The 23493-nt window shown below is 47.7% G+C and overlaps 1 protein-coding gene across 1 annotated transcript in view; it reads left to right on the top strand.

Annotated features, from left to right (window-relative positions):
• The window catches only part of EFNA4 (ephrin A4), a 202896-nt gene that overhangs the window by 87808 nt on the left and 91595 nt on the right, over window positions 1-23493 (top strand). The window contains exon 2 of the mRNA XM_085636812.1: window positions 6943-7235. Coding sequence (XP_085492938.1) covers window positions 6943-7235 — 293 coding nt within the window. The remainder of the gene's footprint in view (window positions 1-6942; window positions 7236-23493) is intronic.

The raw sequence follows: 23493 nt of genomic DNA on the forward strand, positions 1-23493 counted from the left end.
CGCGTGCACTGCGTAAAACGCGTGTCCGTGCGTACACGCTCTCGCGCTGACGTTCCTGCGCGCGGGCCCGCCGCTGACTGACGTGTTCTCTAGAGCCCGGCCTGTCTATGGGAGCTGACCCGCCTCGCAGGAGGACTTCCAGGCCAGCCTCAGGCCTCCTCTCCAGGGGGACGTCCACAGACCACCGCCGAGGGCCTGCTTTGGCCATTAGCGGCGCGCTGAACAAAAGGGCCTGTATGTGCGGCGAGGCCGGGCTGCAGGCCTGCCCTCGGAGCGCGATAGCATCGGGCCTGGTATCGTACAGTATGTGACCCCCATTGTGCGCTGAGTCCGCGCCTCAGAGCGGCTGTTGTGGGATTAATCCCGGAATGGCGCTGATAAAATCGGCCGGTGAGGAACTCGCACTTTGCCTCCACCAGAATAACCAGAAATCACGAGGCCCGCTCGTAAACCTCAAGGAATTCAGTTATAAAGTAAAGTAAAGGCTTCAATCAGGCAGACAAGCAAAGAAAGTATCCAAGGTCGGGTTTGCCCGGTTTCAGGGCAGCAGGACTTGTGTGACATGCAGCAACTCCGCAGAATCTCTGCAGAATCCTAACCACAGGAGCATGGAGGAGGGAATCTGTTTCATATATCTAACCAGCCTCAAATGAAAGTAGCAAATCGTATTTAGGTTTGCTCAAAGCAATAATAATAAATTGTACATTGTATTATTGGGAACAAAGTGTACATGTGCATTCTTTGAAATTATCAGAAGTCTTGGTGGAGGAAAGGGGAATAAGCCGCCGGGGGCAACTGAGAGGACATCCCAAGCATTATGTGGGCAGTCTTGAGGTCCCTGACATCACAAAGAAGTGGTTGAGGTGGTTCCTGAGGGTGCTAAGGCATTCCTTGGCATTATGAGTAGCCTGCCTCTCATGGAGCTGGGCTACTCGTCACTGCTGAGGGGAATATCTGGAATACTCAGTAAAATTGTCAAGTGCAGAGGGGCACACCTCTACGCCTGGAAACCCAGCCAAACATTTGACGTCTGACTAACTCTACCTCAAACTAGAATTTTCTGGAAGATATGACATACAACTTCCAACAGCCCAACTCGACATTCTGGAGGAAGAGGCGTTTCAGCCATTCTAGTGTTTGCCAATAGACTAGGTGGCCTCTGATAGCCAACTGCGAAGTTTCAGGGCAAATTCTTATGTACCAGAGGGTTGTGTATGGGAATAGTGGGTGACGAATATGCACCCAGAGTAAGTGGAAATGTGTTTACAATCCTGGTTGTTATCCCAGCCCAGAGAGGCACTCCCACGAGGCCTAGAAGCACTATCTGTTTACCTTAATTTACTTTTTCATAGCACAAACTGAATTTCCTTTTATCCAATAACTAAAATATGCGAGTTACTCCAGCCATTTTATAAAGGTGTTGGGCAATACAGTGAAAGGTGCCTTTACCCTGTTCTTTTGGACACCATATCGTTGCGATTATTAAATCCAAGTGTTGGGAAATGGCTGATCTCGCTTTCGAGGGAGGGGCCGGGGTAAGATGGCCCCTCACTCCGCCTCAAGGCTCTGTCGACCCAGTAATGAGGCAGCGCAGCTAGCCAGCGAGGCGCGATCATTAAAAAGATGCGCATGTCCCCCAGCGAGGGAGAAATTGTTAGTTTTAAATGGGTTTGATTTATGGCTTGGAGGGCAGACACCATGTTACCATTTGCAGAACTATCCAGGTGGGACGGGAAGCAGGAGGGGGTGGGAGCTTATTAAAGGGCACGGAGGCCCGTGGCACGCACAGGTACACGTGCTCCGCGCCTCTCTCGCCTACTCTTTGCTGGCAGGGGCCTGCCTTCAGTGGCGAGTGCCTCCTTTCTCCCCCTGTGTATCTCCCATCCTCTCCTCCTCTGTCCCAGATAGCGGTCCAACGCCTGGGCGCACTTTCCTACATAAGAACAGACTAACCCTGGCTTTCTGTCACAGCTTAAAGTTGTCTTCATCCTAAATCTATGCATTCTAACTCTTAGCTGATGAAGTCTAAAATGCTGGCTTTCATTTGGGGTCAGTCTCGCCCCTAAGCCATCTCTCCTGGCAGGGGGCTGCCTGACTTGTGCTCTCCGTGTCCCTGATAGGTGCAGTCTAATTTCGAACATTACGGTCTCGTTAAGGATCGGTTGAACTGCACATCTGTCTGTCCCATATTACCATCCCTCCTCAGTTGTAAGCTGCTAGCGTCAAGTAGGTTTCTTCCGGGGGAAAAGCTATTTCAAATTTCAGTAGCGTACTCTTGTTTTATTTTTTTATTTTTACAGATGTCATGATGTTTTTAAATGGCATTTTGTTCCTGGTTCACTTGCGGGCTTTGTACTGTTATAGTGCCTCTAATCGGATTGTGCTGCACTGTGTTTTTGTTTCAAACATCGTATTACTTGTCTCTGCTCACTTCATTCATCACTTTACCTCCGTGCCTTTTAGCACGTCTTGTTACTAATTTTGATTGAACGTGAGAAAACAGACATTTTTAGTGATAAAATCTATACTTCAAATGGAAAATAAAACACGAGAACATTTTCAGTGAAAAATGTTCTACGCATTAAAGCATTCTACATCAGCGATTAAATCATAAAACCTAACTCTAACAGCAACTACTCTTAATTTTAATAAACACCTAAATATAACATTTGCAACTGCCTAACCGAAATGCTACCTATACCCCTAACACTAATCCTAAACTTCAAATAATCCTTTACCATAATCATAGTTTAATGGGTTTTCCTTACCTTATCCCAAACTCAATCTATCATAACCACGTTCCCAAGCATAACCCTTACTTTCCCACCCCCTAAGCTTAAACCTTACCCTGAATGTAAACCTTATCCAACCTACTAGTTGACTCTTTTCAGAACCCTTAGCCCTTACCCTACTCCTAATCCATGCCTATTAACTAACCCACCTCTAATTATGAAGACTTTCCATGACCTTATCATTAATTCTATCCCTAACCCCTTATGTTTTGTTACAGTAATTCAAATCCTTTCCATTTTTGCCCTCACATGTTCTTTTTTCATGCATGTCCTTTACACCCCATGCATATTTCCCTCGTCTCTTTCCTGAATCTCCTTTTACGCCGATGTAATTTCTGCAAACATATTTTATCACAGTATTGTTTTCTATTTACCCCTTCCGTTTTCTCCTATCGCATTCCCTAACTATTATCAAGGTGCCTAAAAACATTTGTTCCTGAACGAAATATCTAATATGTGAGTGCTCCAAATCCTGTGCCATCTGGGGTAGCAGATGTTTGCACTTCACTAATATGAGCTGCATATTTTAAACCCAATATATTTCTGACCTACTCCTGCTGAATGCATCTATATTTAAAACTGTTGGTCAATGTTGCCGCTGTCTGCAGCCCAAGCTGCTGCTACACAATAGGAGATGTTCAGGTGTATACTACGAGCTGTTGAACAGATTCTGTGTGAACCCTAAGATGCTGCAGTCCAGGCTACTGCGGCATACTCGATCATGTTCATACATATATGCATTATTATGTGCTGCTCACAGGTATGTGTGCACTAAGCTGCAGTTGTTGTTTCACACATTTATTCTCCATGCTGCAGCACATTCTGAGATATTTACATATACACCTAGTAAATGCTGTGTGCAGTCTAAGCTACTTTTAACACTTAATTTGAGATGTCTGTACCTTGGTCTTTGGGCTGGCCAATTTGCTGCAGGTAATATATACTCTATTACAGGTCTGTAAATCCTGGATAGTTGCTTTTTAAATTTTACACGGGATGTACAGATGTGTGCTGCCCAAGCTCCTGTTAGTATCAACGCTTAATTTGCCAGGGTCCTCACCATGAGATCACTGCAGCGTGTACCACCCATTGCTCCAGCCAGCGCTGCCAATGACCGTACCAACACAACTACTAACCAACACACTGTTACAACAGTGACAATTTAGACTATTCCAGGCCCCAAAGCTATAAGACTGGCTTGGGTGGCAGGTATAAGTAATTTTTAATGTATGTAGGATTAATAAACTTGTTGTGCTCATCTCTAAATTAGCCAGACGGCACCACCATGTGGCAGACTGTCATAAGTGCCAATTTTGACAATTAAATGCCAGTGCTGAGCCCAAGAAACCACCGGCTCAAATTAAGCACTGATTAGCATTCACTATGAGCTGTTTCTCAGCTTTGGCGGTAAATCGTGCTGAGACGGCATACTGTAGGTCTGTAGGTCTTTGTGCTACCAAGGGTACTGCTGCTAATTTATATCAGGACAGTTATGCAAGTCTCTATGCAGCTCAGGTGGTGCTGTTATTGTGTACTCGGAGCTCAGTGATTAAATTGGGAAGATGGTGGCTACCGGTACACTCTTCTGGGGATCAGGGCTGATATGGGGCTCGAAGGGAGCAAGCCCTAAGGGCATAGGAGGTAAAATCGCTAATTGGCATACCGATGCAGAGAAACAGGCAAAGGCGTACACTAGGAAAGAACAGACACAAACAGGGTGAAGAAAGCAAGGCAAGGGAACCAATTATTATTGATTACCACTAGTGTTTTACACAGATGAGACTGAACTTCCCACAGCAATAGGGAAAGTCTCTGCAGTTCAGTCCTGCAGATAGTCACCCTGCAAACCCATTGAAAAAGGCAGCAGAAGTGATTATCTGGATAATGGGCTCAAACAAGGGTTATACTTGCATACGCAAGACAAACCCATATGCCTCTCTAGAGCACAAACAAGGGTTTAACTTGCATATAGAAGACACATCCCTATTCTTCCAGAAGGAGACACATTGGAGATTCCTACGAAAATAGAAATATCACACTGACACAGTTCAGGAGCTTAAGACTACATGCAACACGTGTCAAAGGATGTGGCAGGACTGGAAACCAGAAGCCAATCCCTGTAGAAATGGTGTGCACTTACCGGGCACAAAGATCCCAAGAGAAGTAGAAGACGTGTAGGAGAGGGAAAACTTGTCTATGTAAACAAGCACGGACGGGAGATCACTAGAATGCATGCATAAGACTAATAAGACAAAAGTGTGATATTAGAGCAAGGAATTGAGAAAAACGAGAAAAAACAAGGCAGAGCACGTACAAGGATTCTAGGAACTCCAGCATGCAAGAGACGACCTGCAATAACACAGAAGAACACAAAATGAGGAACTGACAAAGGGCACCTACAACAAGAAGCAAACAAAAGTAGACTGGGAAGCAGATATAAGAGCAAAAGATTGATACAAAAGAGTTAGCACAGGGAAATGATATCAGAAACAGACGGAACAAAATAGGGACAAATAAAGGGAGCAGCCCATGACTGCAGACAAAACATAGACAAGCGAGTAAAGGAAAAAGCAGAAATTTGCAGCAAGCTGCACTAGAACATGACACACATTGTGGCAGAATCTAGGCAAGAACTGGTCAGGAAACCAGGCAACAAGAGTTCCGGTACACAGAAGTTCAAGCATCAATGCACGAACAAGGAGTTTAGGGCAATGGCAGCATATCCGCAGTTCCAGGCCGCAGCAAGCCCAGGGTGGAGTCGCATGACTAGGCTCCACTGGAGTGGTTAAAGGCGTGTGTGCAATTCCCATCTCTCAGTTCCTGGAAGAGAGAATCCATTGCTGAGGAACAGCAGGACAAGTCCCATAGAAAGTATTGCACAGTGGATTCCGGGTGTCTGTGAATACTTGCCAGAGCATTCTGAAATCTGTAGTCCGTGGAAGCAAGCTTGGGATTTCCAGTGTGTCCAAGATTGATATGAGCAGCAGGCAGGAATCCTACAGGCACTCTACACTTTTTCAGCATATATACACTTGAAACCGGGGGTTATGTGTTGACATGAGTGTACTGACCGACCACTTCTCTCCTTTTTCTTTAGCTGTTTTAAAATTAGTAGGCACATAGGATTTGGCTATAGTATGCTATAAAATAGTTGGCTGAGGATTCCGATAAAAAGATCTTCCCTCATTTCAATCCTATATATACATACAAAAAACTGAGAAAGTGCCTGCATGTGCCAGATCTTTGTTGTAAAAATATTTGTTGAGTGGAGGGTGTTCTGGCACATTATTGCCTTCTATAGCTCCTTATTGAAAGCACAAGGAATCCTACAGGGACATTGGATAAGTTTAATGGTGATTTCCAGGCTGACCCTGGTCCAGGGACAGCAACCCGCATAAGCCAACCAATAACCTGAGAGGATGTATCTATACAGCTAAATCGGTCGACCTCGAAGCTGAGGAACTGGGTTCGAGTCTCTGCAACGACGCTCAACATCCTGTGATTCTGGGCAAATCACTTAATCTCCCTGTGCCTACAAAAAAGAATGTGTCCATCTGTAACAAAACTGGTGCTCAAAGCGCTCTGATGCCTGATGTCTCTGGTCTAGTTCGCGCTATATAAAAGTCTGTAAAAAAAAAAAAAATCGTAACAAGTGCTTATTTTTCATCATAAGACTTTGACTCTGAGAAAGAAATAGAAAAGGGAGAAAGAAAAAACAAGAAAATAGAAATCCGTGGCAAGAAGAGATCAGAGATTAAAAGAATGGATGAAATGTCGGGTGATTGAAGACGGGCATTGAGAAGGAATATTGACTGGGCAGCCTTGGAATAGGGCAATTGTGCATTCATCGGAACAGGCGGTGTGCTTCTATAACCAAACGTTAGGCCCTGCACTTAGGTTTATTTTCCCCCTCAATAAATCGAGCACTGTCTGAGCTGTTCAGTGGGTATGCATGTATGTGTAGCCCCACTTCAGGTGTTAAAATACACACTGAGCTGTTCTTGTGGTCTGCGTTGTATCCCCAGCTGCTGCTTCTAAAACGTCCTTATATGCACCATTGGTGTTTTGCCCATGTACACATTTTTTGATCTTTCTGATACTGACCCTTGCCTCCACCAAGCCTAAATTGTCCTATTTCTTCTTCCCTCAGGTTCCTGAAGGATGATTACGCGGTGCAGGTGGACATCAACGACTACCTGGACATCTACTGTCCGCATTATGAGGAGCACGTCCCACCGAAGCTCACGGAGTCCTTCACGCTTTTCATGGTAGACATCGATGGCTACCACGGCTGCTATGAGACGCATGATGCCCACAAACGCTGGGAGTGCAATAGGCCCTACGCTCCTTTTGGGCCAATCAAGTTTTCAGAGAAGATCCAGAGGTTCACGCCCTTCTCGCTGGGGTTTGAATTCAGGCCAGGAGAAGACTATTACTACATATGTAAGTAGCATTTCCCTGTCTTGTATTAGACTGTTACTTTCATTGTTATATCCAAATATGACGACCCAATGTCTGCAAATAGCATTGCTCAGTTTGAGAGGGATGTCATTCTGTCAGCATTGCTACACACTGTAGAAAAAATGCAAGTACTTCTGGGTAGTTTGTTTACTCTGAATAGATGGTACTGTGCCCATGAGTACCTTAACCTAGCAGTGCTACATTGTAAGTACTCCCAAAACTGCTGTTCTAGGATGTAAGTTAGAGCATCTTCAGTCTGCCCTTCACAGATCCAAGTGTGCCTGTGAGCAGCTCTAGCCTGCAGTCCGAGATTGTAACTTAATGTAGAAACTTAATGTGTGTATCTTATGCGTATATCTTCTGCCTACTCTTCACAGATGTTGCGATGTTTATGGGTTTCTTCACTCTGCTCTCATTTTTGTCCGCTTTTGTAATTACCTTCACTTTGCTCCACAGTGGTGTTGGCGTCTGACCGTACTGTCATCTCAGAGGTTGCTGTGCCTACAGGTATAGCTTCTCTGTGCTGATAGGGATGTTACATTGCCCTTCTTTAGTTTCACTCTTCTCTTAGGAATGTTACTATGCCTGTTCAGTTTCTCTCTGGCCACAGAATTGTTACTGTACCTGTAGGTATGTTTGTGGCATTTGTACAGCACACACCTAATCGACAGGTAGAGCAGCACTGTACAGGGTCAAAGGCAAAGATACAGTCAATGATGGGTGATTGGAGGGAAAGCTGGATTCGAACAGCGGCGATGGACTATTACTTCATTGTGATGTGGTGTTAAATAAAGGAGTTTGTCTTCATTTCTTATGTAAATTGGAGTAGGACAGGGGTGATGTTCTCCAAGGACATTGACAGGAAGAGTTGTATCCTTCCATTACTGATGTCAGGTCCTTGCAGTACTGCACATGAGAGAATATTTCTGTCCATCCCTCTCTTCCTTGTGCTTCCTGTCCCCACCCTTCCTGCCCCATGTCTCTTTTTAAATATCACCCCCACTGCCCTCTTGCACACCCGTCTCCCAAGTGCTCCATCTGCCTCTTACTGTAATATAACAGTAGACAGCTATTCTTGCATGGTTTTAAACCGTTTACCCCCACCCCCCCCCCAGCCGATGCTTGCTCATGCATGAGTGCACTGTACCAATCCTGTAAAGTATTTCTTTTGCTTTGTGAAAAACATTAAAAGATGGCCGCCGAGTATGCCCGCACATGATCAGCAGCTATTTTGTAATTCATCTTTGGGAAGCTTAGGAAAAACCACTACAAGATGGCCATTGTGCTTGCTTGTGCATGCTCGATGCCACCTGACAGAGCCGATAGTTTAGTGCATAGTGTTGAAAGGCGAGACCTACTGACTTTGCTAATGCTTGTTTATTCTTGGCCTGGATTCGGCTGGTGCTGTAGCAGACAATGTAGAGAACCTGCCCCTTCCTACCAATCATTTATATCAAACCCAAGTCAGAAGTGATTTGTGATCCTTCTTTTGCAGACTTTATGGCGCTGCGGTGTGGGCAACAGTCTACTCGGTCACATTGGATAAGGAGCCTCCTTTGGGGAAAAAGAAAATCCCATTTTGGTCCTTCTGTGCAAACTAAACAAAAGTGAGATACTGATTTTGGAATAGAAATGTGTTACTGGAGATCAAATAAAAGGTGCACCCCTGGACAAGACCACACCGCTGCCACCCAAACAGCATCTATTCGGTGGCACTGAGTGCCGCAGTTTCCAGGGTGCTGTCACCAGCTCCTACTGTGCCCTACAACTGAAAAGAGCCCATACCAAAAGTTACTTCAAAATAAGATATTAAACTTGGTTAGAAACCTAATAACTGATAAGTTGAAGGGGTGAAGTCAGAGCTTGACGCCTTAAAATCGTTGCTCGCTCTCTATTTCCAGAATGTGAGGGAGTCCGTCCTTTGGTATGGATCTGTAACATCTGAAAACGCCAATAGTTATTTGCAGACCCAACCTGAATGCTGAAGTAGTCGTACTTCTCATCAAACAAGCATACTGAGGTTTTTTTTTTTTCTTCAAGAGGTCAAGTAAAATGTTGATCACAAAATAGGGTCATGCTGCAAGATTAGACTTTTCCAAAGACGTTTAATATGGTATCGTACAAAAAAATAATTATTGAAATGTGTCACCTTGGAATTAGTGATTAAATGTGCAAATGGACTGAATTATTTTAACGTACCTGGCCTAGATGATAGAACTTGATAAGCAAGAGTTTGAGTGGGATACGAATGTCGTGAAGTTACCCTGGGACCTATTTTGGAATCAAAGCTTTTAAGTAAATCGGGAATATCCTGTATGTGAAAGCCAGGGGCGCGACTTCCATGGCCATGTCCGGAGAGTTCACCAATATTAATAGTTGATGTAAAGGAGTCTAGCACAGGTTCCATTTGTTTTCGGCAGCAAGGTCATATTGTTCTGGCACATATTAATTCACAAAACGTGTACGAAAGATTGGTGGCGCGCAGTGCTCTAGTTTTATTGTGATTTACAGAACGCACAGTTAACTCATAGGTGTGAAAAAAACATGCAGTGGCTGCATGTATAGAAACAAAATTGACTGTCTCACAGCTGATTGGGCGCAGCTAAAGGAAGGAGGGTCATTGTATGATGTATGCTCAGTGCTAAAGAAGGCTGGCACAGCTGGGGGTTTGTGTCGAGGCCAGCAATCCTTGGTGTGAGACTGCAGATGTGGCCTTTACATGTATGTGCCGTGTGAGTGCCAGGAACGAGCTCCGATTATGGTGCAGGAAACCAGGTGCAGCGCTAGGATGTCAGGTGATGTGGTTAAGGCCACCCCGTCACACATACAGGAGTTGAGGGCGAAGGTTGCGGTCTTCAGTGCACGTCACAGTAATGATGGTAGTGTATGTACAAGGGAACCACCAGTCCTGTGGAGCCTGTGGAAAGATTCATGGTCCGCACTATTGTTTATAGGGTTGGGAAGGAAACTGCAAGTTTAGTAAATGATGTCAAGATTTGTTGAAACTGTGGATTTCAGCCTGGAGCTGGATTCTCAAGAGGGGCTGCATCCCAGCTGGGTAGTGTGGAGTGTTCTCTGGGGGATGCTGGTTTAATGGCACCTTTGCAAAGCGACCAAACAAAGGATCCGTGGAGCTAGAATGATGACCGTCCCGCCCACGTTGAAGGAGTGTTCTTTCTAGAGTAAGACCAGTTCCGGCGCTGGCTGCCTGTGAACCTGGGGTGAGGTGGCGAGCAAAAGAAGGGTGGATTCAACCCGGACCTGTGACTGGGGGAGGGTGTTTGAAAAGTCTCAACACTCCGTCCAAGATTTTATTTTGTGCTGTAGCCTGTGGACCCAGGCAGCGGATATTTCTAAAGTCAGGTTGGATGAGTGTCTGGAAAGGCCTCGTTGGATGATGGACTCTGAGTGCTGGTGGTGTCTGATTGAGCCGAGGGCGTCAGTGGGGTTTAGCAGGACCGGGTTCGGAGACGTTTGTGGCCAAGAGGGATTGTTTAAGGCGTCAGACTTTGGAACAGGACAGGCCCTTCAGGACTTGAACCCTTGGGTACAACTAATGTGAAAGGGTATGCTCCGGTGTAAGATGAATAAACTGTGGTCACGGTGTGCTGCTGCCTCTGCGAGATAAAGCGCCCAGAGGCGTCATTCCTAGTCAAGTGCTTTACTGTGAGTGGGGACACACACTTTCAGATTTAAAAGTTTACTTTTTTTGTAATACAATGAGAATGGTGATAAAGATTGATTGGCTTTCAGTTGTGGTTTAGTTTTTTTCCACATTGACGAATCTCATTCTTCAGATCTTGCTTCCAAGTGTGAACCTGGTGCAGTGTGGTTCATTGTGCCTTTTGCTTTACATTTGAAAGAATGTTCTCAATTTAGATTTTTTCCATGTTTGTTCTCTATTTGCATTCAAAACATGAACGCGTGTGAGACACTTCCCCTTGTATCAGTTTCACAGTCGTTGCCAACCTTCAGAGGAGCTGGGCTTGTAAGTAGGCGCTTTGCCTCTAAAGTGCTGGGCGGTAGAGGATAAGCGCCTTGGTTATTTTTGTCTGCGAAATGTTGGTGTTGGTTCCACGGAGGTCACACAGTGCGCTCTGGTACTCGCACTCTTTCAGTTTTCTGTTTAGGAATGCTGTGCCCTCCCATCAACTTTAACATAGAAAAAATCTTGGATCGCAATGTCGGAACTTTGCCTTTCTCATTACCAGTTCCACTGTTTTTTTTCGTTATTATTCTAAAAACAGCCCATAAACATTTCGGAGCCAGGCTTGGCAAAGTTTGAGAAAGTTTCCCTAGTTAGCTTTCCGGAGAACTGCTTCAAAAGTGACGCGCCTCTGGCAGCCGTAAGACCTGTCAGCCCGCTTCATGTCAACCACCAGTGCACAGCATCGGTGGATGAGAGACCCATACGAGGCCCGGGCAATCGCGGCCTCCGCACCTCTGAGGATGTTCCCTCCTGGGGGGCACTTGTGTCTGATCCATGGAGGCCCCCGCTGGCACACCCAGCCGCAGCCAAACCGCAGATCGCGTTTCCACTCGGGTCATAAAATCAAAACAAGAAATACCTCCTCCGGATCCGTCCCGCCGCGCGGAACCTCGATTGTTCCCGAGATAAGTTACAAGCGAAATTAATTCAGACAAGGGAGGCCTTGCCAGAAAGACAGACAGGGCCCTGCGGGGTTCGCGGGTGACTGAGGCCTGCGAACTCGGCTCCCTCGCCAAGGACAGCGTGGGTGGTACTTTTGAGTCGTGTGTTTCACCTCCGCGGCCCTCTTCACATCGCGTCAGTAAACCCGGCCTCTCTTGTCTAAGCACTTGAGCTGGAGTGGTATGTGAGGCAGAAATCCGACCTCGGGCGAGGAGCTGAACGCGGGAGCAAGAGCGCGTCTGTTAATTAGTGCTGACGTGAGATTCGCTAATTAGAGAACACAGTTTGCGCCCGGGTCGGAGTTGTGGACTTCAAAACAGACAGCACGTTATTCCCCATTCCAGTGCGCATTAACTGGAACTTCCAACCTGTCAAATGGAATTTGCGGCAGACGCATAATTCCCATGTTGGCACAAACACTGTATAGACTGTGAGGAATGTAAATCCAGGGTTAGAGGGTCACAGTACCTGTCAGTATATGACACCGTGGAATCTGAACCAAGCACTGGGGTGCACAATGCCTGCAGTGGTAATGTGAGGAATGCGAATCCAGGGTTAGAGGGGCACAATACCTGACAGAGTGTGACACTGGAATCTGAATCCAGGGTAAGGGGGGCACAACACCTGACACTGGAATCTGAATCCAGCGATAGGGCGTTTAGTACCTGCATAAGGAATCCGGATCCAGGGTTAGAGGGGCACAGTGCCTACCTGGCCGTATGTGACGCTCTGGAATCTGAACCAAGCACTGGGGTGCACAGTGCCTGCAGTGGTAGGGATGCACAGTGCCTGCAGTGGTGGGGATGCACCACGCCTGCAGTGGTAGGGATGCACCACACCTGCAGTGGTAGGGATGCACCACACCTGCAGTGATAGGGATGCACCACCCCTGCAGTCATAGGGATTCCCAATGCCTGCAGCGATAGGGATGCCCAATGCCTGCAGCGATAGGGATGCCCAATGCCTGCACCGATAGGGATGCACAATGCCTGCACCGATAGGGATGCCCAAGGCCTGCAGCGATAGGGATGCCCAATGCCTGCAGCGATAGGGATGCCCAATGCCTGCAGTGATAGGGATGCCCAATGCCTGCAGTGATAGGGATGCACAATACCTGCAGGGGAATTGATGCACAATACCTGCAGGGGAAGGGATGCACAATTCATGCACTGGTAGGGATGCACAATGCCTGCAGTGGTAGTGTGAGGACTCTAAATCCCGGGTTAGTTTGACACAATACCTGATGTGCACTGTAGAATCTGAATCCAGTGACTGATAGGGGTGCAGAATGCCTGCAGTGGTAGGGATGGAGAATGCCTGCAGTGGTAGGGATGCAGAATGCCTGCAGTGGTAAGGATGCACAATGCTGCAGTGGTAGGGATGCACAGTGCCTGCAGTGGTAGGGATGCACAATGCCTGCAGTGGTAGGGATGCACACTACCTGCAGTGGTATGGATGCACAATGCCTGCAGTGATAGGGATGCACAGTGCCTGCAGTGGTAGGGATGCACAATGCCTGCAGTGGTAGTGTGAGGTATCTTAATCCAGGGTTAGAGGGACACAATACCTGATGTGACTCTTTGAATCTGAATCCAGCGACTGATAAAGAATGCCCAATACCTACAGTAGCAGTACGAGGAATCTAAATCCAGGATTAGACGTGCACAATACCTGACAGAAAGTGACACTGGAAACTGGGTGCAGTGAGAGTGGTACACAATACCTGGAGTGTGATACATCTTATTGCAGAGGTGCACAATACCTGGCAGTGTTAGGCATCATGATGCTGGGATAGTGTTGCACAACACCTGGCTCAGCCTGAAAAGCAAAGATGCATAATACCTGGCAGGAGGCAAGATCAAAAGGCACGCCAGAGGTAAAGTCCCATTACATCTGGCAGCTTTCGGTAGTACTGGATGACTGAACCAAAGCTCCGCCTATAGTCAGGATCTGAGAGTAGCCGGGACCTCAGCACAAGTCAAGGTTACAAGATGGCGTCTAGCCACTTTTTTCACAGGGGGATGCCGTCTACCCTGCCAAGTGATTGGGCCCCACAGAAATATGGTCAGCTCATCCTGGTGTAATTTTCAGACACCAGGACAAATTCAGCAGCCCCTGCAGGTTGTCTGCTTTCATTTGAAGCAGGCGGGAGGGGAGTTATCAGATTTCAGCTGGGCCTGTAACAAAGGCCGGCCAACAGGCCTCTTTTTGTGGTGTATCCTGGACACCTAAACACAATCGAGGGGAAACAAAGGCACCCAGCTTATCACTTCACAAGTACTTATTAGGGAAATGCTTTTGACTTTGTTCAGGCCCTTCGTTAAGAGATATGCATGCACTGTAGGAATTTGAGATGTGTTGGTCTGTCCCAGTATTTAACATAAATAACAATTTAAATACCACCATTTTGTTTTATTTCTTTTATAGCGCTACTCATCCGAATGGAGGGTTTCCAAGCGCTTTACATCACGCGTACACATTATACATTGAAATTTGTGTAAATCAATGTGCAGGATGTGTTACATAAGACAGTGAAAATGTATGCATTGCAAGTGATAAAAGGATTTGTGTTAAAAGCTGCAACCCACTTCACTAATTGACATAAAATAAAAATCTGTCATCTGCGCGTTACATAATGTGCTTTGCAGGAGACCTATTAACCCTCTAGGCGACTTTGATTCAAAACTAGGACTAGACAAAACATACCTATCTCCAGCAAATACATTATCCTCCAGAATTCTCTTACAGTTATTATTATTCCTTTGAGATTTATTTGGCACACATAGATCTCTGCAGCTGGTACCTTAACCCTATAAGATATTTTAAAATGAAGACTTTGCAGCCAATTAAGCAGAACAGATTTATTGCCTTGTTTCTCTTTGTTGGCAATTTTTTCTGGCAGAGTTTAAAAAAGTAAATATGTAAATTGAGGCCCGGATTTTGCTTCGGGGTTGCGTCACTTTTTTGGCACAACCCTGACGCTAAATCTAATTTGTAAAATATTGTAATGTTCTCAAATTAACTCATGATAGACCTGCTAGACATATGTGTGAGCCTTACGATCTCATGTCATTTCTTGTGATGTCACTTCCTGTGATGCCACTTGTGGTGTCATGCACCATGGTGTCATGTGCCGTAATGTCCTGTACTCAGGGCTTTAAGTGGGATAAAAAAAACTGGGGGGTCTCTCAAAGGGTCGTGGCAAGTGAAATTAGGGGCGTGGCTTAAAACACGTAAGCCAAAAATCTGTGATTAGCATAGTGTGCCGCCCGACTTGTATTTTGCTGGTTCTGTGATTGCATCCAGATATGTGATACAACAAGTAACGTCATACCTACAAGTCAGGACTATTGGCTTTGTCAATGGTTGTTAGTTGCAAAAGATAAATAAGCAGCAGCTGTGGCTTGTATATAATATTGAGAAAGCTTCCACTTAAAGCCCTGGTGACATCACGACAATGTTGTTGCTCCTAAGTATCAGAAAAAGAAGGGAAATCCAGAGAGAAAATTACTCTCTTTAAAGGTTTTCCCCTCTCCTACAACGCGCCCCTGGCATGACGTCATGCTGTAACTTCTCCACTAGTGAGCAGTGTAAGCAGCGCGCATTGATGTGCCTGCTGTCACTGCAGTCCGGAAAAAAGACGGACCGCCTGTGCCAGTGCACAAAGCAGAGCCCGATAGAGACCCGTTTCGAGGCCCCCTTTAAAAAGCTGCCGGTGCTCAGACCCGTTTAGAGCCGGCCCACTTAAAGCCCTGCCTGTACTGTGATGTCATACGCCATTATGTCACATGCATACTGCTTAACTTGGTTAGTCCCCGCACTTCTGTTTTTTAGGACTCGTGCCCTGGCCGGGACGTATATCAGTCACCCTTCTTCACACGTGACTTAACCACTAGGTCGGGAAGCCGACCCTCGAACCCTCCCTATATAGATGTGTGAGAAAGATCCGAACGTTCAGGCCAGCCGTGGCATCGCTTGCGTCTTCAGCACGGCGCTGTGGTGTCCCTGGAAGCCTTTTGCCTCCACGCGCTGGGCACACCCTGCATCTCTCTTTCCGACCACTGCATACAACCCCCTAATCAGGGGCGGAGATTGGCTTCACCCCCTCTTCCTGGAGTGAGCCTGGGGGTGAGAATCCGGATCCCACGGAGGGGGTGGGGCACCCAGGACCCTCGCCTGGGCTGGCGCCTCACATTCCTTGCACGGCGGGGGAGACCAGGGAGGGAACCGGCAGGAGGGCGTCCCCAGACTGACCGACGGGCCAGCAGGTGCCAGTGGGCAATAAAGGTGGGGTCAGGCGGCTCTCAGGTGAGGACATGAACCAGCCTCGCCCCTCCCACTGCGTGACTAAGCTGGGCTCAGGTATGCGGGCGCGCAGAGGGAAGGGAGGGTGGGGTTATACACACTCACACTGGGATTAGCTTCAGGGCCCGCATAAATACTGCAGCTCCTGCCCAGCTTCCTTCAGCACAGGTCACATCCCCACATCCCCACATCTTCCGTCTGACTCGTGCCGAGCTCCGCTTCTAAACAATTCATGGTTTCTGCTCCACTCCCTGCTCTGCGCACGCGTGTGTGCTTCACACAGACCTACTGAGTGTGCACACATGCACTCGCCATAGAGCTTCACACAGACCTACTGAGTGCCCACATGCACTCGCCATAGAGCTTCACACAGACCTACTGAGTGTGCACACATGCACTCGCCATAGAGCTTCACACAGACCTACTGTGTGTGCACACATGCCCCCGCCATAGAGCTTCACACAGACCTACTGAGTGTGCACACATGTCCCCGCCATAGAGCTTCACACAGACCTACTGAGTGTGCACACATGCACTCGCCATAGAGCTTCACACAGACCTACTGAGTGTGCACACATGCCCCCGCCATAGAGCTTCACACAGACCTACTGAGTGTGCACACATGCACTCGCCATAGAGCTTCACACAGACCTACTGAGTGTGCACACATGCCCCCGCCATAGAGCTTCACACAGACCTACTGAGTGTGCACACATGCACTCGCCATAGAGCTTCACACAGACCTACTGAGTGTGCACACATGCACTCGCCATAGAGCTTCACACAGACCTACTGAGTGTGCACACATGCCCCCGCCATAGAGCTTCACACAGACCTACTGAGTGTGCACACATGCACTCGCCATAGAGCTTCACACAGACCTACTGAGTGTGCACACATGCCCCCGCCATAGATGAGCGCTGTACACATCACAAACTCCCATCACTGCGAACCTTTCTCTCTTTCTAAATACCCCCCCCCCCACCCCCCATATTGACAAGACGAGCTTCCTGTTACAACAAGATGCTGTGAACCATCAGTGGTCAAAAGTATGTGTTTCAATTCTGAAATAGGACAAAACAATTAAAGAGCGCAGCAAGAGTAGTCTATAACTAGTGTGGCCCGTAGACACCTGGAGCTTCGAACATGCCAGGGCAGTGGTAGCCAACACTCCTCACACCTGACAGTCCCTGGTACTAGAACTGCCCCATCCAGAACACATCCCACCGGCCCTTCTGAGGAACTAGAATCACCACATGACCTTCCACGAGAATGGTCACATCCAGAATGAATCACAAATGGCCCTTCTCCACACTAGAACCAGCACATGTGACCTGCAAACCCTCTGTGGCACTAGAACTGCCACAACCAAGCACATCACCCACAGCTCTCCATGGCGCTAGAACTGCCGCATACAGAACACATCACACCAGCTGCTCTGTGGCACTAGAACCGCCACAACCAAGCACATCACCCACAGCTCTCCATGGTGCTAGAACAGCCACTTACAGAACACATCACACCGGCTGCTCTGTGGCACTAGAACCTCCACAACCAAGCACATCACCCACAGCTCTCCATGGCGCTAGAACTGCTGCATACAGAACACATCGCACCGGCAGCTCTGTGGCACTAGAACCGCCACAACCAAGCACATCACCCACAGCTCTCCATGGCGCTAGAACTGCTGCATACAGAACACATCACACCGGCAGCTCTGTGGCACTAGAACCGCCACAACCAAGCACATCACCCACAGCTCTCCATGGCGCTAGAACTGCTGCATACAGAACACATCACACCGGCAGCTCTGTGGCACTAGAACCTCCACAACCAAGCACATCACCCACAGCTCTCCATGGCGCTAGAACTGCCGCATACAGAACACATCACACCGGCTGCTCTGTGGCACTAGAACCGCCACAGGCAAGCACATCACCCACAGCCCTCCATGACACTAGAACTGCTGCATACAGAACACATCACACCGGCTGCTCTGTGGCACTAAAACCGCCACACCCAAGCACATTACCAACAGTTCTCCATGGCGCTAGAACTGCTGCATACAGAACACATCACACCGGCAGCTCTGTGGCACTAGAACCGCCACAGGCAAGCACATCACCCACAGCCCTCCATGACGCTAGAACTGCTGCATACAGAACACATCACACCGGCTGCTCTGTGGCACTAAAACCGCCACACCCAAGCACATTACCAACAGTTCTCCATGGCGCTAGAATTGCCGCATACAGAACACATCACACCTTTCACTCCGTGACAATAGGAGCACCACATCTAGAATACATCACACCCTTCTCCCCGTACCACTAACTCTGCCATTATGTAGAACACATCATACCTGTCCCTCCCTCACACTAGAACCAGCACATCCTCAACGCATCACACCGGGCTGTCTGTGGCACTGGAAGCCTCCCAGGCACTCCTGCCCCCGGTTACCTGAACGCCCACTTTGCACAGTTCTCTGCACTCCGAGGCGTGGGTCTCTGGTTTGGGTGAGGTGCAGGCGGGTGTTCAAAGCTATGAAAGATGGTTTATGGTTCAGAGCAGCCCTTGCTTCACCTTCCTAGTGTCATCAGTATAGTAATTATTTGCTGGGACTGGCTGAAGAGAGCTTAAGCTGTCAGTCAAAGTTGCTGCAGTGGAGAGGTTATGAGAAGTGGACGCAAAGTGCCCACAGACCGAGATGAAATGCCTAAATCCGGTGCATTGGTCAGTGCTTACTTTGAGCCAGTGTTTGCAAGTGGGAACAGTCAGCACGTACTTTTAGGGACTGGCTCTAAATTTTGCTCAACAGACTTTTGTCCAGAGCTAGAGAGAAATTGAACACATAATGGGGGGCGGGGCAGAAAGAGAGGAAAAACAGTGACAATGGGAGAAAACAGGGCTGAAGAAGAACTCAAGCATAACATAAAGAGGCAGGGTGTCTGGTGGAGGATGAAGAAGGTATGAGGTGGAATCAAGAGTGCGCTGTCTTAGTATTAGAAACCCGGCATTTGATAGGGCCGGCCACGGGCTCTAGTGCAAACATTTGAGTTTAACCCTTGAACTTTTGCATATCAAGCACTGATTGTACTCCTTAGTTTGTGGCTCAGTTTGTCTCCTTTCTCATTGTGAGGTTTCTTGCACTCACCACACTTTCTTTTCCCCCAGAAAGGAGAGGCGCGCACCAAAGCATGCGCCGCGAGGGCTTCCCTCATAGTGGCAGTGCCTCCCACTCAAACGCCTACTCTACCAGTGAATGTAAGAGTAAGGTCCTGGACAGTGCTTAATTTGAGCCGGTGGCTTCCAGTGCTCGGCACCGGCATGTCATTGTCAACACCGGCGCTTGTGACAACCTGCCACAAGGTGGCGCTGTCTGACTAGTTTAAAGATTACCACAACAACAGTTAATTATTAATTTAATAGACATTAAAACTTTCTATTACCTGCCGCCCAAGCCATTCTTATAGCTTAGGGGCCTGAAGTAGTCTGAATTGTCACAGTTGTAGGAGTGTGATGGTTAGTGGTTGTGTTACTATCATTGGCAGTGTGGCAGGGGCAATGTGTGGTGCAAGCTGCAGTGCCCTCCTCACCAGAGCCTTGGAACTTTTTTTTTAATATACAAATTAAGCACTGGCTGGGTTTGTGTAATCTGGGCCTGGTTGCGCGGCGCTTTGCCTGGCTGCGCGACGCTTTGCCTGGCTGCGTGGCGCTTTGCCTGGCTGCGTGGCGCTTTGCCTGGCTGCGTGGCGCTTTGCCTGGCTGCGTGGCGCTTTGCCTGGCTGCGTGGCGCTTTGCCTGGCTGCGTGACGCTTTGCCTGGCTGCGTGACGCTTTGCCTGGATGCGTGGCGCTTTGCCTGGCTGCGTGGCGCTTTGCCTGGCTGCGTGGCGCTTTGCCTGGCTGCGTGACGCTGTACCTGAAGTGACGGGTGGATCTAGCAGGTCTTTCTTGCCTTTCAACTCTGAATGCAATCCGCATTAGTTCTGGGCTCGATCTCCTATCACTAGCATGAGTGACCCGCCTCCTCCCCTGCTGACTAACCCGGAAATACTAATGAGAAACTCCTCTGGCCGGTCAGAAGGAGCAAGTGTCTAACAGAGTTGACGTGTTGGACTTCCAGGTCGCATGTTTAAATCCAACACTGTCTGCCTGCTCTTTTATTAATCTCAAATTGACAAGATAACCATTACTTTAAGCAGGGCTTTAAGTGGGCCGGGTCTCACCGGTGCGGAGCACTTGCAGTTTTTCAAGGGGGGCCTCGAAACGGGTCTCTATCGGGCTCTGTTCTGTGCCCTGGCACAAGCGGTCCATTTTTTCCCAGACTGCAGTGCCAGTGACAGCAGGCACATCTATGTGCACATGTTCACACTGCTCACTTCTCAGTAGTGGAGAAGTTACGGCATGACGTCATGCCAGATTAGCGTTGTAGGAGAAGGGAAATCCTTTAAAGAGTAATTTTCTCTCTGGATTTCCCATCTCTTTTTGAAACTCAGGAGCAGCAACATTGTCGTGGTGTCACCAGGGCTTTAAGTGGAAGCCTTTTCAATATTATATACAAGCCATAGTTGATGCTTATTTATCTTCTGCAACTAACAACCATTGACAAAGCCAATAGTCCTGACTTGTGTGTATGATGTTACTTGTTGAATCTTATATCTGGATGCAATGACTGAAACTGAAAACTACAAGTCCACAACCTAAGCTGCATCCCACAACCAAACCAGATCTGTACCCCACCAGAATCTCTGCACAACCTGACCTGCGTCCCACAACCAAACCTTATTTGTGCCCTTCACCCGAATCCCTGCACAATCTGACCCGCGTCCCACATCCGAACCAGACATGTACCCTATACCCGAATCTCTGCACAAGCAGAGCTGCATCCCACAGCCAAACCAGGCCTGTGCCCTACGCCCTAATCTCTGCACAACATGACCTGTGTCCCACAAGAGGGGTTGGCCTAACGGCTAGGGCGTTCAACCTCGAATCTGGGGAACTGGATTTGAGTTTCAGCAATGACGCTGAACATCCTGTGATTCTGGGCAAATCACTTAATCTCCCCATGCCTAACAAAAATGAATGAATGTGTCCTCATGTAACGCAACTGGTGCAATGTAAAGCTCTCTGATACCCAACACCTTCGGGTCAAGTTAGCGCTAAATAAAACTCCGTAAAAAAAAAAAAAAAACAGATCTGTGCCCTAAACCTGAATTTCTGCGCAGCCTGACCCGTGTCTCACAACTAAACCAGATCTGTGCCCTACACTCGAATCTCAGCACTACCTGAGCTTTGTCTTACAATCGAACATGATCTGTGCCAGCCGCCCGTTACGCTTCACAGTCTGGCCAATGATTGACAGCTTCACAGTCTGGCCAATGATTTACAGCCAATCCTGATCTGTATACTACATCCAAATCTCCTCAAAACCAAACTTTCCCCCTACAACTGGATCGCCTTCCACCCTGAACTGTATTCATGACTTTAAGTGCGGTGGAAAAACTGCAGGGGGGGAGTGGTGTCTCTCAAAGGGGCGTGGTCGATTGATAAGGGCGTGGCTTAAAAACACGTAAACTAAAAATATGTGCGTAGCATAGTGTGCCACAAGCAAGAACTATTGGCTTTGTCAATGGTTGGTAGTTTCATGAGATAAATAAGCAAAAATTATTGCTTTGTTTTATGTAATATTGGAAATGCTTCCATTTTGAAATGATGAGACCGTGAAAGAACTATACCAAGTCTCTTTGAAGTTACATTAGGGCAGTGAAGGGTGGCACTGCTGCAGAGTTAAGATTTTTTTTTCACCCTGAGGGCAGAAATGGAGAGCCTGATGGGGACCCGTCTCGACACCTGCTTTGTAGAACTGCCGGTGCTGAGCACCGGCAGGACCCGGCCCACTTAAAGATCTGACCGTATTGTACAACTGCACTTCCTCATAACTCAACCTGAGCCCTGTAACCAAACTTCCTCAGACCCTGACCTGTGTCCTACATCCAGACTTCCTCACAACCCAGCCTGCACTTTACAACCAAACCTCCTCACAGCATGCTCCCTGGCCTACAAATGTACACTGGAACAGCCTGATCAGGGCCCCATTTTATTTCTACATGTTCCTCTCTGTAAATTCCAGCTAAACCACATCCAGATTCATTTCTTAACCGTAATTTTTCCAGTTCAACCGCATCCAGATTCATTTCTTAACCGTAATTTAAGAAAGCTTGAAATAATTTTTCTGTGCCATGACATTTTGTTTCCCTATTCCATGGGTACTCGCAAACATTTTCCCTGGGACCACAAAGTTTGGCCTATGGTGTGAACGAGGGCCGCACTGATGACAGCGGGGGATGTAAAATGGGTGTATCTAGTAGATGTCTTTAAAATTAAGGTGTTTTTAAAGTTAAGGGCCTAGTTACTTCCTTTCCCTAACTGCAGTTAATCTTTAAATAAGTGATTGTTGTATATTTAACATTATTTTCCATGTTAGTGATGAGTCGAGTAAACAGCAGCCCAGTGCTGCTGCTGCCAAGGGGGCCACATGTAAAGGTCAGGCGGGCCGCATGTGGCCCCCGGGCCGTACTTTGAGTATCCAACAAATTCACGTTCTCACCACAGGTGTCCAAGCTGCAATCCGTCCCAAGGACCCTCAGACTTGGGGAGAAGCCCAAACAGGCGTCCTAGCTGGAGTGGTAAAGTGCCCTTCTGTGAGACACTTACATGTCAGATGTGAAATGTCTACTACTTGTAAGAGTTGTTCTTTTATTGGAGCGAGGTGCTCCCATAGGCCCTCTAGTATACTTACACTGAAAACCGTAAACTGAAGACAGGGTTGCATAAAAAGGGTGTGCCGCTTCAACGAGGCGCCCTTTTATAATACAAATAGCGCGTACACGTAGACTGGGTTTCTGCTCTGTAAAACATTGCATAGGTTTTACAACATCTGTTTCACTCTGGGAGGAAGAAAGGGCAGTGGTGATAAGGTGCCGATCGCGTGCTTCCATACAAGACAGAATGAGTGAAGTTGGCAGATAACACCGCGAGTCGGTTGTGCCTCCTCGGAAGGTATGTAACTTCCTTCGGAGAGTGGAACGCAGAATTTATGTAGTATTTACGAGATGCGTTAATGCGGAGGGCGTCAGGTGTCCTGTTCAGTTGCAGGAGGGGGGGGGTCGTTTGGGTGTTTCTGGGCGGTCATAGACACATTCTGCAGGTGGGGAAAAGACACCCTCATATTTCGTTGTCGTAGGGGAGAAAAAAGACAAATAATACGAATGCACGTTTCGGT

This window comes from Triturus cristatus, chromosome 12, assembly GCF_964204655.1.
Source record: "Triturus cristatus chromosome 12, aTriCri1.1, whole genome shotgun sequence".
NCBI lineage: Eukaryota > Metazoa > Chordata > Amphibia > Caudata > Salamandridae > Triturus > Triturus cristatus.